Here is a 21,216-nt window from a genome sequence, read left to right on the forward strand (position 1 = left end):
GCACCAATATCACTTTGTAGGTTTGCAACCCAAGCGATTATCTGTGTTGGTCAGAGATGGACAATTTGTGATCCTTGTTGTAATTGTTAGATTACAACTCCCATCCGTGCTAGCCATCATAGCCAATGAAAAGAGATAACCATGGTGGAGATACTGGTAATCTGATTTCTGGGAGGAGCAAATTGCCCACTAAAGGTGCATATGTTTTATGTCACTTCCTCAGTTTACAGACAGTGCCTGTATCAAAAACTGTTAAAGTGACATTCTTTATTTCCATAACAGACTGGTTATCAGAGATTTAATTACTCCATGTGGTAGGCCAGCATGACAGGTTGAAAAGATTGATGTTTACTGTCCTATAAGAATAATTTTTTCAATGATCTAATATGCAGGATATTTTGTTGTTCCTCTAGTTGTTGTTTTTTTCTTATGTACCACCATATCTTCTTCAACTTATGGCAACTCTTTGAATGAGAGACCTCTGGGGGATTCTGTTATTTACAGCCGCAGTCATGTCTTCCAAACATAGGACCACTGCTTCCTCTCTTTTTTGAGTTAATCCATGTATAATACAATCTTCTTCATTTCGTATTGGTTTCCACTTTTCTCAGCATTATTATCTTTCCCAGTGAGTCCTATTTTCTCATGACGGGTCCAAAGTACATTAGCCTCAGTTAAGTCATGTTGGCTTCCTTTCAGGGATATTTCAGGCTTGATTTGTTCAGATTCAAATTCACTTTTGGCTTTTGAGTACCTTACTACAGATTATACTAAAAAAATTCTTATCTAATTCCTTTTGATACAATTTAAGCATGGGAATATACTAGATACTACATAGATAGACAGTCAGATATTAACACAGTATATATAGATACTAACACAGGCTTAGACATACGATATTGTTTGCTAATATTAATTTAGTTTATTCTATTCTTTACTGAAACCCATTTTTAGAAAGGTAATTTCATTTTTAGTAATGGTTACCTTAAAGTATCTTGCATCCTAATAACATTCAGCACCCTTATAATATGCCAGTTGCAGTAACAATTTTATGTGGATGTACACAAACAGTAATATATCAGACATTGTAGATCTTTAACTCATCAAACCTTTATATTCTCCCTACGGCTTATAAATAAGCTATGAAACAAAATGTGCTTTGATTCTGCTTACATAACTTGTAATTTAGAGTAGCTTCACATGTTACAATAAAGCAGTGAAGAGGAAGCACAACCAAGTTTTCTTTATTACATATGTTCTCAGCATTTGAAAAAGAATGGAAAGGCATAGAAATAGTTCCATACCATGTGTGCTCCTTTTCACAAGTTATATGAGAGATGTGGTAGAAGGCATTACAGTCAATTAACACTTGAACTCATGTTTTTATATATTGTTCTGTGGAGAAAGCGAACACAATATTTTCAATAATAATAAATCATTATATATTTCAACAATGCTGACTGGAGCCGAACTGAGTTATTGTGCACCTTGTATACATCTCTATCTGATACAGTAAGATGATATGCTTTGGGAAGAGGCACATAAAGCCATGCTTGTATAAACAGCCAGAATCCTATTGGTACTTTATGCTGGCGTAACAGTCTTCACATTGTTGCAACACTATTTTCGGAGCAGAAGGAAGCTTAGGAGCCAGCAAACAGCTTCCTCTTCTGGCAAAGATGGCTTTTGCTGCTATCCACCATTGCTGTAGTTACATTTTATAGCTACTGAAGCCACCTTTACTATTCAGCCAACAGGATTGTGGCCACTGGCTTTAGCAAGGGGACACATGTCCCCTTGTGACAACCAGAATCAATAAGAAAGACATGAGAGCATGGTATATATAGGCCTTATTCCCACCACATTATAAATCAGTTTGCTAACCAGTTTTAAGTGGTTTAAATGACCCTAGTTCACACTTGAGCCAAATCGCTGAAGTGGTTTGGTAAGGCGGGGGGGCATGTAACATGTGTCTTTTTAGTGCTCATTTTTTTTCTGTGTATTTTGCAATAAATTGATTCAGCACAAGTGGGAATGAGATGCGAATCCAAATCAATTTCCCATGATGTGATCAGTGATCAGTGACCCGCTGAAGAGGGTCCATTTTGAATCAATTCATCAGTTAATGTGAACAACAAGTGAGTTATTTTACAGCAAGAAAATTTTATCTGGGCAAATGTAGTGTGAACCACAGTCCGCTGTCAAACCGATCCATCGATTCGGATTGCAAACTGATTTATTTGTAAGTGGGAATGAGGCCAAAGGTAGCCTAAATCTATGTTTTTAAATGATTATATTTTGGGGTGTTATTATTAGCTGCCTTCAAGTCGATTTTGACTAGTGGCGAGACTGTGGATGAGATGTCTCATATTTTGAGAGCCTTCAGTATTTTCTGTTGTATTTGGTCCACTCCTGCCCAAAAAACCACCCAACCCCAATTGGTGTGGATTAAATTTTCAGAGGCCATGGGCAGCCTTAACCTTACAGATTAAGTGAATAAGGTTTTTTTCTTTATGTTAAACCCCCCCCTCCTTTTTCCCTTTGCTGAATGGCAACCATTTAATCTGCATTCTTCAAACAGAATACCCTTGAATAGAACACAATAGCATATAGTAATTACCAAGCCAAGTCACTTCTTCAAGTGGCACTAAAGGTTTCTGGGGAGTGGGGAGTGGACCTCCAACCCCTCACCCCAAATGTAATCTTAAAATTCATCCACACCTTTCACTGCTTTTGGATTAGATGGAGAGTCTCACAAACTGGAAGGAAATATTTGAGAACATTGTTTTAGTGTGAAAATTCTTGGTTTATATAAAGGAACAATTCACAAAACCATCAGTCATGAGAAGAGTATCAGAAGTTTTTGTACACTATTGCCTGCATGATCTTTGAACATTTGCAGTGACATGCAAATATCTTAATCCTCTAAATGGTAGAAGAACACAATTTTCTTGCTTTTAGTAGCAGACGTGCTGGGCTTTTTAGCACTTTCACATTTCTAACAGTTCTGCAAAGTACCTCTAAGAAAACCAGTTGCACGTCATGCTTATCCTTATGCTAAAAAAAAAATCAAAAGGCAAAAAGGTCTATAAAATTACTTATCATAGGAAATATTCTAAAAAGCATCTAGTTTCCTTCACAGCACTTAACACTAGAGGATAGAACATATAACTTAATATGTTGCTTTGACTTGGAAAATTGATATATTCCTTTTAAAGGAAATGTAGGATAATTCATGGTTTTCCTGAAATAAAATATCAAGTGCTATATAGTATGCATTTAAAAACAAAAAAGGAAGAAAAAAACTCTGAATGTTATCTCATTGGAAAAATAATTGAAAATGAGGTGGATGAAGTCAACATTTCTGGCCTGTATTACCTCAAAGGTTGTGGGGCGGAAATAATTTATTCCAGAAGACACAATTTACTTGGGGGGGGGGGGCACTTTTCTAATTCCTGGCACTGATAAAACGCCCACTCTGTTTTGCTTTTGGAATAGAAGATGGGACTTTCTAGGCCCTTTTTTATTGCATCATCATAGAACTATATCCCACTTTAACTTTGATGGCAGCCCCCTACAAAATCCTGGGATTGGTTTGGAGAGTCTTATTTAAAAATTTCAGTCAGGAAGTTCTTGTGCCTCACAAAACTATAAGCCCAGGATCCCATAGGACATTGCTATGGCAGTTAAAGTGGAATACAGTGAGCCCACGCCATACACGGGCTTGTTTTAGTCGGCTTTCAGCTTATGGTGACACCGCCAGAAGAATGGGAGAATGGTGCGCGGCGAGCACAACCCCCATTATATCTAATGGGGCTCGAGCATACGTACTTTTTGTGTTACGCATAAGGCAAGGGCAGACTGTATACTGCTACAGTTGTGTATTGTGAAGTGGTCCCTCTGTGTGAAGTTGGAAATATATATATATATGTAGGCATTAAAAATCTTGAGCCTGACTTCCATCCACACCATAAACAGTATGGTCAAAGGATTTTTTACTTCTTGTAGAATTATGCTTCCATGAAGTAGGATTTACCTTGCTTTAAGCACTATAAGGTAGCACAATATGTACTGTTCTGTTCCCAGTTCCATGATTACCTATTACACGAACTGTTCCATTCTCACCTTCTTGATGCTATAATAAAATTTAATAGTGTAGGTAGCAACCATGTCTGAAGGTCCTTTTACACTGAAGAAATAATGCAGTTTGATATCACTTTAACTGCAATGGCTCCGTCCTACAGAATCCTGGGATTTGTAGTTTTGTCATGCACCAGAACTACAAATCCCATGATTCCATAGGATGGAACTACAGCACTTAAAGTGGTATCCAACTGCATTATTTTTACAGTGTAGATGCAGTCTGGGTTTTTTAAAGAATTATTATCAGACATAAGGTTTAATTCAAGCCCAGCAAATTCTGCTTTTCTGGAACCATAGTTTGCTTACAAACCAGGACCCAAAGCTGCTGTTGGTAATGATTTCAAAGGATGATTTGTAGCAAAGTACAGTTGCTGTAAACCATAATTTGACAAGTCTGGATCAAGCTACAATAAGTGACTTAGTACAGTTCATTATCCACAATCTTCTAATCTCTCACGGAAGTATGAAGTTGAGAAGTAAATGCACAAAAAGAAGGTTGTGCTCAAGATAAAACATAAATTTTCATGAAGTGTGAATGCATAGAGAAATCAGTTTTCATCTTATTGAAGTATCTTTTTAATGCCTTCAGTGCACACAAACTATGGTTCACCTTAACTATTGTTAAGGGTAGACAACTTGTACTCCTCCAGTACAACCACTACCAACCCTAGCCAGCCAAGTCTCTAATGGGGGATCATATGAGTCCTGGAGCCTTTGGAAGGCCACAGATATCCTACTCTTGTTTTAAGGAACTGAACCAGCTTCACATCCTGGTTGGTTTGCCTAAAATGGGGAAAAGTTTCTTGTTACTAAGAAGTGAGTGAGTTAAAGATGGAAATGAAAGCTTCCAGTCTCCTCATGTGTGTGCTGAAGGAAGATTAGAGAGTTGAAAGCTTGAAGCTTGGCCAGGTTCTTCTGGTAGACTTAAACTATGAGTTAACCTTAATACTAAATGCAGCTAATGTATGCAGAATCAGGAAGAGGTTCATAACCTCCTGGACACTCCATGGAATTTTTAAGGTTCTGGCCAGCTGTAATATACTGAAACATTTTTAGTGTGCTGGTGGAAATAATTGCAATGATGAGCAATAATCGCAGACACACATTTAGGTTTATATGATCAGCTTCTCAATCGCTGTGTTTCCCTAGACCAGATAATATATTTTAAATTGTCAAGATGTTTGAATAATAATGCATTATGGCAGCATGAGGAGAACTGCAAACATATTAGACTACAAGTAGTCTAAGACCAGAACAAGAGAAGATGTCTGCATGCAGGAAAGTATTTAAGCAGTGTACTTAAACATCAGTTCAGTATGATTTACTACTTGGCTGAAATTAGAACCTAAAAAAATAACAAGTAGAGACATTATGGTTCTCTGGTGTATTTTGAAAAATGTAAAAAGAAAAGAAAATTATGAAAGCTCCAAATTGCATACTTATTCCTTGAAGGGGAGTGGAACTCCATCCAGATCAAGTGAACTTTATTTCCCAGGTTTTGCAGAACCTATAAAATAACATAGAACATAGAGACAGTGGCAACACTAAGCTTGGTAACACCTGGTAACACTTAGTAATGCCTGCCCTGCTTCTCTCCTTTGCTCTCCTGCCACCCTCTAGTGCTACTGCTGCCAGCTCTGTTCCTTCCCCAGACAAAGGGCTAGGATGGCTCCAAAGCTATGAGGGGTGCACTCACCCCTCTGCTCTCCTTGCCATCACCTTGGCTCTGTCCTTGGAGAGGGGATCAGGGTGGCAACAAAGCCACAAGGGGTATGCTTACCCCTCTGCCTTCCTTGCTGATGCTTTGGCTCCCTCTCCAGGGAGAGGGCCAGGACAGTGATGATTGGTATGCTCACCCCTCACCATCCTTGCCAGCACACTGGTTCCCTCTTCAGAAAGAGGGCTAGGATGGTGGCAAAACTGTGAGGAGTGCGCTTGTCCCTCCACTGCAGTGGGAGGAGGGCCTGACTAAGTGTCACCCCTCCTCTAGGGTGTCACCTGGTGCATTCCACACACCTCACCCAGCCAGTCATTCCGCTGCATAGAGACTGACCTATATAAACTGAAGAACGGACTTGTTGGTCGGTGATGTCACATGCATGCTGGAGAATGTTCAGTACAGGCAAATAATATTTTAGACGGGTTGGAATGTCATGGGCAAAAGCATCAGAGTTCAAGTATAGTCATTGTTGGAGGCTAGGTATGGATCCTTCTCCTTTGGCCTTGCTCACAATAAAGAAGATATTTTGGATCTCTAGATATCCTGTCTTCTGAAAGCCAGCCACAAACACTATGGACTGCAGAACAAGGATACTCATATGGCCTTTGGGACAAGATTTTGGTGTTTGCCCTACTCTTACCGCTCAAGATAGATCTGGCAGACTTGAGATGTTTCCACATTCATCTTTGTACACTTCTTGTGGCAAGGACTGCTTTTCAGCATTTGGCATTATGATAGGACTGTGCTTCTTCAGTTGTAAATGACAGCTATTGGACAGCTGATATCTTCAAATGTTTGCTTCTGAAATGTGTTTAGCACAATTTAGAACTAAATTTTTACCCCCTTTTGGTTGAGGAATGCCTGTGATGAACTCCTATTATCAATAATTATTTTTTTTTAAAAATCACACAAGTAAAGTGATTACTCTTGGAATGAGAGTGACTGTCAAGAATGGAAAGTAAGGTGACTTCAATGAGGGTTCATAAATCTTTTCAGTTACCAGGGAGAGAAGATACTCATGGAATATGAAGAGTCCCCAATACAGAATGGTGCAACCCTGTTCTTGAAAAGAATGATTATTACCTTAACACTCCAGAAGTCCACATTGGCTCCCTTATTGTTGTGTGCCTTCGTGTTGTTTCTGAATTACGGTGACCCTAAGGTGAACCTATCACAAGGTTTCTTGAAAAGAATTGTTTAGATGGGGTTTGCATTTGCCTTCCTCTGAGGCTGAGAGAGTGTGATTTGGCGAAGGTAACTAAAGCCTGGTACAGACTGGTGCTATGTGCCTACCTGGGGCTGATTTGAAGGCTCAGGAGAGTGGAGTGTCCGTATGCTTCTGAGCCCATCGGCACTGTCCATGTGCCATTTTGGTGAGCGCATGCATGTGTTCACACAGCGTGCGAGCCAATGATGTGCTTCATGCACTGCATCCAAATGGCAAAGAGCACAAGGGATGTCACTGTGCCGCTTCAGGGCGCTGATGGTGCCTCGGCAGTAGTGGAGAAAGGAGCCACATTTTGTGACTCCTTTTCATGGTACAACATTGCCGCAACATGCAGTTGCTGTGGCAACGATCCACAGGCGAAAGGGGCGGCATCTTGCTGCCCCTTTCTGCCCATCTGTATCCCCCCAAAGTGTGTTTTTATGGCTGAATGGGGATTCAACCCCTGATTGCCACGGTTGTAGTCCAGTGCTCAAACCACTACAACATGCTGGCTCTCTTGGCTTAGTAGAGATTTTAAGTTAGAAAACCCTAAAAAGCCAACACCCATTTCTCTAAGGTCATCTGAAAAATGCCCCCTTGAATACTCTCTCAGTGTGTTAATGTTTTATAATTTTCAGAAGAGAACTTTGGTGCCAGTTCCACAGATATAGAGCTACCTTGCCCCTAGATATATTTTTTCAAGAGAATTGTACGTTTTATTGACTTGAACCGGTTATGGTTTGCAACATTTGGCTTGTTTTATGCATTTTAAATAATGCTAGGATTGATGTTGATGGTCATTTATATTAGATATTTGTTTAGTATATGTGTAGCTTGCTTTTCCCTTAAGAAGCTCAAGATGGCATTCATGGTCCTTCTCTGTATTTTTTAACCTCACCCTAACTCTATGAGGTAGGTAATTGGCCCAAAGCCATACAATGAACTTAATGGCCCAGTCTAGCACTCTACCTGCTTCACCATGCTGAGTCTCATTTTTAAAATACAGAAATCTACAAAGGATTGCTATGTTCATGCAGTCCCCTACATATCATAAAGACAATCTGTAGTCAGTTTATAAAGTTTTATGACCTGATCCTTCTAGAGTTCTTGACCACAAGGGCATCCTTAGTTGGCCAGTGAGGTTGGGGAAAGCTGTCCATGTTCCCCTTCATTATGTTATGAATGAACAGGCAGATTAATTTGCTTAGCTTAGATAAGAGACTGTAAAATCCTTCATTAAATTGAGTAATATGAAACCATGTGTTAAGTTTTGTTTAATTGTGGTATGTTATTTATTAAAGTCTCCAAGGCTAAACATGTGGACCTAGTCAGAAAGCCAGTATTTCATTGTTCTTCCTGGAAACAACCTGACTCCCTGTGTGCTGTTTCTGTGTGTATCGTTATGATGCTTCACGGCTGCACCTACTTGGAAAGCATCCTCTTGGTATGGCATTTCTTTTTCCACTCTTCCCTTCCTCTCATTCTCAGGAAGAAAAAGATATCTGTGCAGATCATCAATGATTTTTACAGTCCTAGTTTATAAAAAATGTTACCACTCATAAGAAAGAATAGTAGTGGCATGTGTGTAAGAGATCTTGTTATTGCTCTTTAAGCAACACTAAGAGAGAGTTAAATATCTGAAGGATTTGAGGAGGGGGAGGAAGAGGAGGGGGCAAATTCCCCTGATTGTACTGAAATACATGGCCCCTTGCCTGGAACAGAAGCTGAAGCTCATTCCACAGTACAGGAGTCTGGAAGACTGTAGCATAGCTGTGTTCAGTATCTTTGCTGGGATCTTACAGTATTTGATGCTTTGCAGCGGTTAAAAGAAATATAACCTTTTTTTTAAAAGCCATTGATCTGGTACTGGAAGCAGTGGCGATCGTAGTAGTAGTACTGAATGACACAGCTTTGCTGGATGACATGGAGCTGATCTCTGCATCAGCCAAGAGGAATTAAGCTTTGTCACTCCCTACTGGGACTACCTTTCTTCTGGTATGCGCGCGAGGAATTCATATGCTTCTACTGCATCTACAAAAGCAGAGCCTTGAGTATACTTTGCAACTGAAGGCAGTAAGCAAGAATGATAGCTGTCTCTTTTAAATGCCGTTGCCAAATTCTGAGGAGACTTACTAAAGGTAATGTGCTTTCCTTATTATTCAGTCAATGGCTGTATTGCAGCATTCCATAAGCACAGCTTCATGATTTTATTTCTAAAGATGACTGCCTTTTTTCAGAATTTCTTGCCTGATAACAAAGAACTCTGTGAATGCACACACACTCACATACACATGCACATGCACACACACAGCTAAAAGGCTTAAATGTTCCATGCTGTGTTCACATTACAGTGTGATTCTGCTTTGTGATTTTCAGATGATATCATGGCTCAGAGGAGAATTTGTTTTCAAGTAAACAGCTAAAGTTATTCTGGGATATTATTGCTTTGTATTCCTGTTAACTGGTCAGCAGAAGTCCTGCCTGTGTCACTGTATGCTGTGAATTAGTAAAAACTGCTGATCGGAAAATCCTGGACTTTAAGTACATGTGGTGTTATTCCTTTTGTTGGCATTTTAGCATCCTGGCGTGTTCTCTTTGAGAGATTATAAGGGTTTTTTTTTGGTATGTGTTAAAATCTCCTACAGTACTAGAACCAACATGATTATGATATAATTTTTCCTTTTGTTTTCTTATTATTGGTAAAATAATAATAATTACTTATGAAGCCTTCATTTAATTGATATTATCTAGTTGTTCATTTTATCACTCAAATTGTTATGGCACTATGTTGCCTTTTACACTGAAACTTTGAAATACTGTTATAATTATTGGTAGATATGTAAAATACTTGCCCTTGCATTTTCATGCATGTAACACACTGTCTTTTTGCATACACTAATACCCCTAGTTACATGCTTCATAAATCCAGCCTTATGCCCTTAAAAAAATCCATATGATAAGAAATGTATGTACAGTATTTAAAAACAATACTAGGGTCTTGAGTCTGCTGTTGGTTAAGGAGATAATAACATTTTACCCTGAAACTGCAGCAAGTTTCCAGAAAGCAAATAAAGACATGCAGTTAGTAGAACTGATGTATGAAAGCCCTATAAACAGTGGGTTACTATGCTAAGTAGCAGTAGATTGGCAAAAGAACTAATGAACCTGTCAGGAATGTCTTAGCTTACAAATGAGCTTTCTTAGATTTAAAGATGTGTTTTCTTACACTAAGTGATTATACAATTAAGAATTTGTATTTAATGTTGCTAAACATGTAAGTAGGCAATTTTAGGGAAAAAACTCTATAACAGGAAAAAGGAAAGAAGAGACTTATTATAAAGTGCTGTGTAGTTCAGATATTTGATGATGTAGGCTGAGTGATTGTCAGTAGGTACACTAAACCTGCAATCCTATGCATGTTTACAAGGAAATAAGATTCACTGAGTTCATTGGGCCTCGTGTAGCTATGATTCAGATTGGACTGCACAGATTACTATTATTTTAGTACATTTTCCCCAAATTGTAGTTTTCTTATGCATTTAATGATTCTTGATCCATAAATATTTTCAGTTTCTTCCTAAAATTTTATGAGTTTAGTTTTTAAAGAGAAGAGTTTGGGTCATTAGTCTAAATTGTCTGTTAACAAAGTATAATTTAAGGACAAATTTCTCCAGAATAATTAATCCTTTACATTAATTCTCTCATACATCAAAACACAAGAGTATAACTTTTCTTGCATGGTGGAGCCACTGATCACCATAAGTACTAAGAAAACTGACTTCTTCTTGTTGACTAGTCCTGCTGTTATGGAAAAGAGCAGTATCTGAAAAGTGTGAAATTAGTATTTCCTCTTGCTCTCTGCCAATATATCAAACTGAAATACACCATTTCTGTTTTTAAATATTCTGAGTATTGATTTTGGTCAATAAGCATTACACCTTAGTTTTGATTGTGACCCTTTTACAAATCACAAGAGAAAAACCCCATATTTAAAAATATTAAATAACATAGTATTGACCTTTTTATGTTTCTTCTAATGACTCTGTCAATAAAACCTTATTGCCTGTCTTAATTCACAGTTTGCTTGGTTCCATAAGGTTACTTGATGGATGATTTTTTTAATAGCATAAGAAACTTACAGCTATATGCTTACTATATTGTACTAAACTATAGTTAACCAACTATAGTTTACCAATTAAGGTTAAGGGTTAAATATCAGATAATTTAGCCATTGATTATCAAATTGCACTCCAACTAATGCTCAGTTCATTCCCTTCTAAGAAAACTTAAAATAAGCTTGTATTTCTAGTTTCAAGTTCCAATGACTGAGGACCTATATGTTTGGGTAACCATTCCATGGTTCCTTCCCTTCCCATTGCCCCCAAATCGTTTGGTTTTTAAGCTCTTATTTTTCAAACGTGCATCTTAGAAATACTTTGTTTGAAAGTTAGATTTCCTCAGAAATTATTAAGACAACATTGGTTCTGTAAAGCTGTCTTGTTCTATTCCAGGTTTTTGGGAGGTGAGGGAAGGTTAACCAGATGAATATAGTAAATTAGCTTTCTTACCATGGGTATATAAGTTAAACATGTATAATAGCACTTGCTTGACTTTGCTAGAAAGGTTTATTTAGAACCTAGCATTTAAATACTCTTCTGGATTCCATCACTTCTATTCATCCATTACGTTTCTGTATAACGTGTGTATTACCACCAAAATATGCTCTTACATCAGCACCTGTAGTTATGATCTACTCAACTAAAATTGCCTTCAGCATCTCTACTTGTTGAGTTCTTCCCATGGTGCACAAGATCCAAAAGATACAGAACACAAAATAAATCATGCTATTGTTTATTCTTTAAAAGCAACGTATTTATATAACATTGATTTCTGACCATTTGAAAAATACTCTAGAGAGGGCACTAATTTTAAAACTTAATGTTATTTTTCTCCATTTCTCAGGACTCATCATGGGCCTTTTTCTCCAATCTCTATTGGCAGCAGTTACATTTAAATAAATGCAGTTTGGAATATGAAGAATTGTGAAGATAGCTAAGGCACTGGCCTGCGTGGCTGCAGTGAAGCCATATTCTTGGAATACTGAGAAATGGAGATGAAAGAGGAAGAATATAAAAGGCCAGGTTTGACTGATCAACTCCCAGAAAGGACCATGTGGAGACAGAGGCTGCACCTGGATAGATAGTGCAGTTTGACACCACTTTAACTGCCATGGTTCAGTGCTGTGGAATTCTGGGAGCTGCATGTTTTGTGAGATATTTAGCCTTCTCCATGAGAGAGTTCTGGTGCCACAACAAACTACAAATTCCAGGATTCCATAGCATTGAGCCATGGCAGTTAAAGAGGTATCAAACTGCATTATTTCTGCAGTGGAGATGCAGCCAGATATAGTGATAAGATCAAAATGGAGATCTGGTTAGGAGCTGTGCAGGTGGTAAAGAATTCAGTAAGCAGTTCAAAGAAAAGCTGTTACACTGATACTAGATATGCTTGCTGTTTGAGCCTTTTGTTATTAAATAACTTTTTGGTCATGTTTCATTTTACATCTTCACCTGAGCATGGTTCATTTAAGGTGTATTTAGGAGGAGATGGTCACACAGTTACAATCTGAAATCACATCTGCTTGTCCAGTGTTGTAGTTACTTTTGGGCCCCATTTATTAAATCCAGGGAGTGGTTTGAAGGTTATGGGGGTAATATGAGTGGTAGGAAGACAAGGGTTGATGTCTGAGTAAATAGTCTGAAGAGAGGTGCTGTCACAAGAAAACTCTCATCTCCTTTCTTCATCTTTTTCCCCCATGGAAGAGACCAGAGGGTAACAAGATATTTGAGCATGGTCTGTGTGAGGAAGATTGTAGCATTTATACTTTGGAAGAATAAGAAAGAGTGTAAGGTGTTTTAATTATTATGACTATTTATTCATAGTTGTTGGTCTAGTGGATAAAGACTGAACATTATGATCACTAACTAGGTGTCTTAGAAAATTGTTGTTCTGTGCCTTAAGGTCATCTCCAACTTATGGTGACCCTAAGGAGACCCAATAATGAGTACAGGGGTTGGCAAGGTTTGTTCAGAAAGGGTCTGCCTTTGCCTTCCTCTGAGGCTGAGAGAATGTGACTTGCCCAAGGCCACCCAGTGGGTTTTCATGGCTGCGCAGGATACCCAAATAGTGTAACTACACTAGGCTGGCTTTTAGTCTTTGCCAAAACACTTTCTCAAAATGATTGGGTAAAATATTTACAGATCATCAGGCTATCCCCTTGAGGACAAGAAGAGGAAAAAATGAAAAAACTTTGGTCAGCCACAATTTTTCTGATTTGCAATTTCTTCTTTGGAGACCAAGAACATGATTGATTTGAAATAACATACCTTAGCAATGCACTGTATAATGGCTCTTTGTGCATCTTACAAACTAAGTTTTGTTTAAATAATTTTTCTTTGCTGGTAGAAATACTGCTTAGCTCATGTCCATCTTATGATTTGTTCATTGATGGTTCAAGCAAATCAAGGGCTAAAGCAAGGTGTGTGAGTCAACAATTCTTAGCAAAATTTTAAAGGGCCCTCAACTTGCCTTCCTTTCATCCTGGAATAAGTGCTCATAAACTAAGGAAGATTGCCTTCTCCTATATTGTTAAGATAGGCGGAGGGCATACTTCCTTATAAATGTGAATGACATATGAATGACCAATGCCAGTCAGCAAGGCTGTATAGCTCACCTGCAAGTATTCTGAGCATTTGTTCTACTGGCATTTCTCCCCATCTGGTTCCAAAGTATGCATGTTAAGTATGACTGTGTCTTCAAAACAACAGCTTGCTGCATCCTCATAGGTGATTATCAGGGCAGTAGCATTCACCTAGTTGATTTTTCTGAGTGTTAGAGACACATGTTTTGTCCTGCATAAAGCTTACTTGTTAAATACTCTGAAGGAAAGAGGTTAAACCCCTCTTCCACTTCAGACAAATTCAGCTCTTATTTCATTTTTTTTAAAAAGCTTTTCATATATGATTCCCTCCTGAATTTGAGGTGGTAGGTCTGCACTTGACACTGAAATACCCTGGAAGTCTTTGCATGTAATTTCAGAAATTGTTATGTTGTTGCATCAGCCTCTCTGTCCCTAAATATTAAAACAGAAATGCAGAACCCTCTATTATTATTATTATCATCATTATTATTATTAGTTACCTGCCTCTTCCGTGGGATTGAGGCAGGGACAACAACAATTAACAAACAACTTCAGTTAAAACACATTGGTTAAAACACACATCACTTTAAAAGGACAAATAAGATGTGCACATATTTTAAAAATCCACATCTAAAATTCCTCATTTAAAATTCACAGTTTAAAAAAAGCTAAATCAGATTCATTATATTCACAGATAAATGACATGCATTCTAAGTTTGTAAGAACATTAGTTGGTTTTGAAATAGACAGGACAGATGCTTCTTAAAATTAGATAAACTCCAAGCCTCAGAAAATGACAGATGAACTGAATGTTTACTTTGTGGCTTAACACTGGGTTGTTATCAGAAGATGCAATGAAAAACAAATGTGCTGCAGTGAGCAAATGAAATAGCTATGTATAAAGTACTGATCTTTATTAAAATCTACAAAGACCAAGCACCAGTACCAAGCCACAACTGGAAACGAAGTTGTTAAATTCCTGAAGGTCACTCATTCACTCATTAATGATTAATAAGTGCAAGATGACTGAAATTTCATTAACAAGTCAACACTCACTAAAATGAATCCCTCTTGAGTGTTTATTTTGATCCATAACTTATTCAGGTGCTAAAATATTCTTACTCCAAGTTTTCATTTTTAGAACTGGATATACGTAGATTTGAAGTGTGTTCAGCTGAACTATCTTGCGTACAGGACAAAGTATCCAAATAGTGATATGGTTTGAAATTAAGATGCTGCTCTAAGTAGTTTGGGAAGTTTATTTTGCAATATTGAAATTATGCCTCTCAAAAATGGAAATACATGTTCATAATTCTATACAATATTATGGAAAGTGTCAGCTTATACTGAATGAACATGCTAATTTCACGGTTGGCAATAAGCAGTGTGATTGCAAACTGAGAACATTGATTCAAGAGTTGAAGGAGAGTAGCAGATCATTTGTTCTGACCTATGGAGAACATTTTCTTTCCTTCAATAAACTGTTTGAAGATAACAGTGGTGAACAGTGGAAGATTATTGTTATTATTATTATTATTATTATTATTATACTTTATGTAGTGCTGTAGATTTACACAGCACTGTACATACAATCAATAAAAATAAAACCTGCCAATGGCATACATTGTAGAGGATAAGATGGGAGCTGCTTAAATATGCAACATATATAGAGAGACAACATGGTGTAGTAGTTTGAGTGCTGGACTAGGACTCTGAGGACAAGGGTTTGAATCCCCACTTGGCCATGGAAACCCATTGGGTGACCTTGGGCAAGTTGCATTCTCTCAGCCTCAAAAGAAGGTAATGGCAGCAGATCTACTCTAAGCACACCTGATCTGAATAAACTTTGTGAAGGAAACCCTGTGATAGGTTCACCTTAGGATTGCCATAAGTCAAAAATGACTTGAAGGCACACAACAGCTACTACTATAAATAGCGTTAAGCCCTGTCCTCGTGGTATAATTATATATGACAATCACATTATTATGCATGTATATTGTTTTTCTTGTTGTCAGAATATTTCAGGTTATTCTGAAGTTCTATTTCATTTTGGCTCCCCCAGGCTCCCCAAATTCCAGTTGGAAAAAGGCAAAACCCTTTCAAAACCATCAGGAATTCCTTGTTTTAAATTAGTTTTAGCAATACAGCAATAGCAAGTACATTTCTATATCAGTGAACTAAGCAGTTTACAATGTGTAAGCAAATGCCCCTGCAAACTGGGTACTCATTTTAGTGACCTATGGAAGGATGCAAGGCCAAGTAGATCTTGGAGTCTCTGGAATCAAACTCATAACCTTGTGGCTGTGAATGGCTGCAGAACCAGCATTTAACTACTGTGCCACCAGGGCTTTTACTGCCAAAGTTCTGTAGCAACCCATGAAAATTGCTTTAAAATAACATGTCTTCTTTGTTAACTAGTATATACCTGGATTTTCATTTCTGATAACTGAGTGTTCAAGTTATAGTGAGTGAGAGAGAGAGCTCTGTTTTGACATGATACAGGTATGCCTTGGTTAACAAAGGAGATGTGTTCCTGGTCATTACTTCTTCAACATAAAATTTGGTATCAGAGGCAGAAATAACACGAAAAGAATAGAAATACGTTCTGCATCACAAAAAAGAGCAGTTGAACACTTTTCAGTGAACTTTTTATTCAAAACTAACAATGTGCACATGTACAATAAAACAACCATGATAGGTAAACCTTTCATAAGTAAACAAAAACATTTTGAACCTTCTAGAGACCATCTGAAGTCTCTTTCCCAAATGCAGGTGGGAATATTTTTTTTCTATCCTTAGCTTCCACTTTTCTTATAACTGTTTTTATAATGGCCAAATGTATAGATGTCTGTTTTGTTAATAGCTAGAGAGGGAACTGATGAGGCAGGCTTATTTCTTGTACCCTTTACTCTCTGTTTATCTGTTAATGAATGCTCAGTTAGGGATTCTTGGGGTGACGTCTTTTTACTTTGCTGGCTGGAAGCAGGCAGGTACAGTAACGTTAGGATCAGCTAGGTCAGAATCACATTCTTTCCAACTTAAGATTTTATTTTCTTATTTACTGCATACACACTGCTGCGACCTGACATCAAAAATTAATTTTTGTTGTTTGTTTATTGGATTTATATTCCACTTTTGTTGCAGAATGGGATTCCTAGTGGCTTACAATAATTTAAAAAGGATAAAACTGAAACATTAATTACAAAAGTTGAAAATAGTTAAATACTAATTATTTAATTAGTAAATGATTCACCATCCTACCAATGCTGATGCTGCTCAAAAAACTTTCAGTTAGACAGAGGATGAGAAAGAAAACATAGGGTGTAAAAAGAGTTTGGACTCTTTCACACGAGAGGCTTACCTGTGAGTAAATCTCCATGAAGTCAGAAATCGTGAAAGAAGCATGATTGAGGTTCACACCCCCATGCACTTCTCTCGTGAGTAAATCATGGAAGCATCAGGACTCGCTTCTCCCATCAGCAAATCATTGTGGAGCCACCATTTGGTAATAACAGGATCTTCCATGATGATTTACTGATGGGAGAAGCGAGCCTCAATGCCACCCTGATGATTTACTCATGGGAAAGGCACATAGGGAGTGTACATCGATCACGCTTCTTTCACAATTTCTGATGACTTTATGGTGATTTACTCATGGGTAAGCCTCCTGTGTGAAAGAATCCTTTGTATAAGGTAACTTTGTTGTCAGAGGCTTTGTTAACTCAGGCTGCATCTACACTGCAGAAATAATGCAGTTTGGCACTGCTTTAACTGCTATGGAATTCTAGGATTTGTAATTTTGTGGGGTACTTAGCCTTCTCTGTCAGAGAGCTCTGGTGTTACAACAAACTACAAGTCCCAGGATGTAGCTGTGCATATTAAAGTGGTATCAAACCTCATTATTTCTGCAGTGCGGATGCAGCCTCGGGGATGCCTGTATTATATTATTTATAGTTCTGTTATAAAAATGATACAAATTTTCCTCTTCCATTGTTTCACATTAAGTGAATCAAGTAGTACAAGTCAATAGAAAGTTTATAGAAATGTATATTGAATGGCAGGTGGTTGGCTTGAATAAACCTGTAAAGGCCAAGGACTATGTTTCAATGTCAGCAGTAGGAAAAGAGGAAGACCATGTTACAGGTGGATAGGCTCTATCAAGGAAGACACAGCCATGCCTTTGCAGGACCTGTAGATGACAGAGTGTCTTGGAGGACTCTCATTCATAGGTTCTTCATAAGCAAACCTGATGGCAATCAACAACAAATATAATAATGTAAATCCAGGATTATTAAGAGTGCCATAGGAAGTGTCAGAAAGTGATGACATCCTAGCACACTATGTATATTGTGAGGATATGGCTTGTGAAAGATGGACCAAGAAAATACATAGTGCAGACAGTAGGGCTTCCTTGTCTGACCATGGGAGATGTAACCTGTCCCCCAAAATATGATCAAAGTATTATTTTAAACAAAAATGTGTTGGAAATTACTTAAGATTGTGTCTTCTTCATAGTTACTGTGATGAAGACATACTAAATCTGCTTCTTTTGTAGTTTACAGAAAGTCATAAATTGTAATTACAGAAGAAAGGCTCTCTGACAGAAATTAATCTCCTAGACTTCATACAAGTGGTTTCAAAGCTTTGGCATGGCTATGACATGCCAAAGATACTAAACATCAAGATACTAAACATCTAAAAAGGCAATCGATAAATACATTTTAGTTTAGAAAAATATTGCTCAGTTGTGAAGAAAAGCAAGGTTTCATGGGCTTTGCAGCTCTAGTAACAAACTATAAGCTGCTACTTTCTCGTTATTTCAACAAAAGGTTTTCTGCGGAGTTATGTACAGCTTCCACACTGAATACAAACAATATGCTCAGCAAAAGTCTTTGAACTCTAGCCTTTGATCTCATTGAACTCTGGTCCCTGGATATTTCATTTTACTTTTTAAAATCACATTACTCTTTTATTATTATAATTAACTCATTAACATTTTGAAGAATCATAATGTACTTTCAGCTAGGCCTTGAATTCTTCAATAAATCATATATATATATGTACTTCAAAAGAATTTAATTGCAACCCAAAACACTTTGCTGCTACTAATGGAAAACCTATGGTCACACTCCCCCCCCACCCCATGTAATCATCAACAGAGCCAGTTCAGCTGGGAAATCTTTCTAAAGAGCACATTCATAAGCTCAGATTCTGTGAAACTAATGCATATTTTTCACTTTTTGTGGCTGCACTTCTCTAAGGACGTATAACATTTGCTCAACGTCCCAGCTAAGATATTTTGTCACTTGAGAGCTATGTAAATACAGTTGAAACAAACAGGATTTCATTGTCTGGAGGGTATGTTTAGGATTGCACTATTAGAACATTTCCCCCTACCTAAAGCAAAACATTAAAAAATATCCCCAACTCTCCTAATTTCTGCTATTTGAACTGCTTCCATCAATGTGACCAGAAAGAATAATTTCCTCTATCTTACAGAGCCTCATAGATCTTCAGACATAATAATAATATTTATTTATAGGACCCTTTCCACCAAAGGGCAGAACATCAAATATGTACTGTATAATCAAAAACAGATGATAAAACATAGATGATAAAAATGCTAAAATAATATGCTAAATATACTAAAACAACTCCTTATCAGTCACTACCCATCTTGGCAACCTTAGGCACACTCAGTAACTCAGCAATCCAGTGAACTGATGAGGAAGATCTTCAACCCTTTGCAAAAATGGGTGAGATCCTAGTCCAGCTGAAAGTGCAAAGGAAGATTGTTCCACAAATGCAGAAACAGATTGTGAAAGGCTCACAGCCTTGAGAAAGCCATAAGTGTTGGTGGAACTGCCAATAATCCTTTGTCTAGAAATCTTAAATTTCTAGATTGTACATACCAAACTGGCTGAGCTGCCAAATACTGCGGGAGGTTAAAGCTCAGAGCCTTAAGTACAAGGACCACTAAGCCATGTAATGAGACCTGTAAATGCTGTAGAAAGCTGGAAGCCCTAGAGAGCAAGATTTTCAGGTGACATGGGTAGCTGTAGGGAAGAAGGAAGCAGAGGAAATGTGCATTACACTAGAATTTGAGCACCAGCCTAACTTTCGATTTAGGCCCAAACAAATTTGCAAATGGTGAAAATATAACTTTCACGAAAGGACTCTTACCATGTGCAAGCTCTAAAAAAAATGTTATAGCACAGTATTTTTCTTAACAGATAAAAAAATCTTGAAATTTTGTTGTCTGTCCAAATTCATAACACATATTTATTCCAATATGTAATAAGCAAGAGCTAAGGTATTTGTTAACATTCAGGAAAAAAATCTCTAGAGAAGATGGGAAAATAGTTGTTAAGAAAGTTGTACATCAATAGTCCATAGGAGTGGTGATTACAGATTTTTAGTCTGCTGTTAGTATGATTATAAAATGCGAACACCCCATAAAAGTAAAAGTCCCCATCCCATTTAATGGGATGTAATTTCCTCAATGGTATAAGCAAATTATACAGATGTAGGCTGACCATCTTTACTTCAGGCAGTAGATTTTGGGTGTCATGAAAAGGCAAGAAATTGTCAGTAATTTATTTTGTCATTATTGCATTTTTCCTGCCAGAGATTAAAGGGCTACTTGTAAAATAGTCTATTTTGTGCCAAAATAACTTTGCTTCATTTGAGTACTATTGCAATTTTAGTCCTTGAAAGTTTCAGTTGCAGTAAAATGCCTAGGGTTGGCCCTGTTTCCACTCCTGATTGTCTGTCATATCAAATGCCCAGCAAGGGGACATGAGTTGCACAGTGGACTCTTGTTATAAGCTGGGATTTAGTTCCAGGTTCCCCCGTGGATAACAAAATCCATGGATGCTCAAGTGCCATTAAATATAATGACATAGCAAAATGGTGTCCCTTATAAAAAATGGAAAATCAAGGTTTGATATTTGAAATTTATACCTTTTTTTGAACATTTTCAAAACATGGATGCTTGAATCCGTGTATAAAAAATCCATGTATAAGAAGGGCTGACTGTATCCCTGAGCTCTGTACCAACTGCTGAGTATCCAGATTTCCATCCAGATAGTCTGACAATTAATTGAATCTCATAGTCTTAATCTTCAACTCATGTGAAAAATATAGATTAAAAAAGGACTGTTAAATAAGAAGGTTAAGTTACTTACAGTATTTCTGCTGCCTGAATTTCTTTGTATAGACACATTTTGTTCATAAAAAATATCAGGATAAATGCCTATCAAAAATGAGAAGGGATAGCCTAGGCACGTCTTTTTTCTTTTATTATTTAAACCTTTGTGATGTTGATCCTATGGAGGAATGATGGATGACTTTAATCTATCTGAAAGAGAAAATGGACTGAATCTGGTTTCTTATTATAGCCAACAGAACTTTCCCCCCCAGAAATTATTGAATGAAGAGGGGGTT

The 21,216-nt window shown here is 37.5% G+C and overlaps 1 protein-coding gene across 11 annotated transcripts in view; it reads left to right on the forward strand.

Moving 5' to 3' along the window:
• Positions 1 to 21,216, forward strand: part of GRIP1 (glutamate receptor interacting protein 1) — a 435,209-nt gene that overhangs the window by 247,779 nt on the left and 166,214 nt on the right. For 2 of the 11 annotated variants that reach the window (XM_089524168.1, XM_089524172.1), the window contains exon 1: positions 9,062 to 9,208. The exons of the other annotated variants lie outside the window; for them this stretch is intronic. In XM_089524168.1, coding sequence (XP_089380294.1) covers positions 9,154 to 9,208 — 55 coding nt within the window. In that variant the 5' untranslated portion in view covers positions 9,062 to 9,153. Of the gene's footprint in view, positions 1 to 9,061; positions 9,209 to 21,216 lie in introns of those variants that run through there. 11 annotated transcript variants of the gene reach the window in all.

Source organism: Sceloporus occidentalis, unplaced genomic scaffold (genome assembly GCF_023333645.1).
Source record: "Sceloporus occidentalis isolate IW3139 unplaced genomic scaffold, rSceOcc1.0.p SCAF_5, whole genome shotgun sequence".
Lineage (NCBI taxonomy): Eukaryota > Metazoa > Chordata > Lepidosauria > Squamata > Phrynosomatidae > Sceloporus > Sceloporus occidentalis.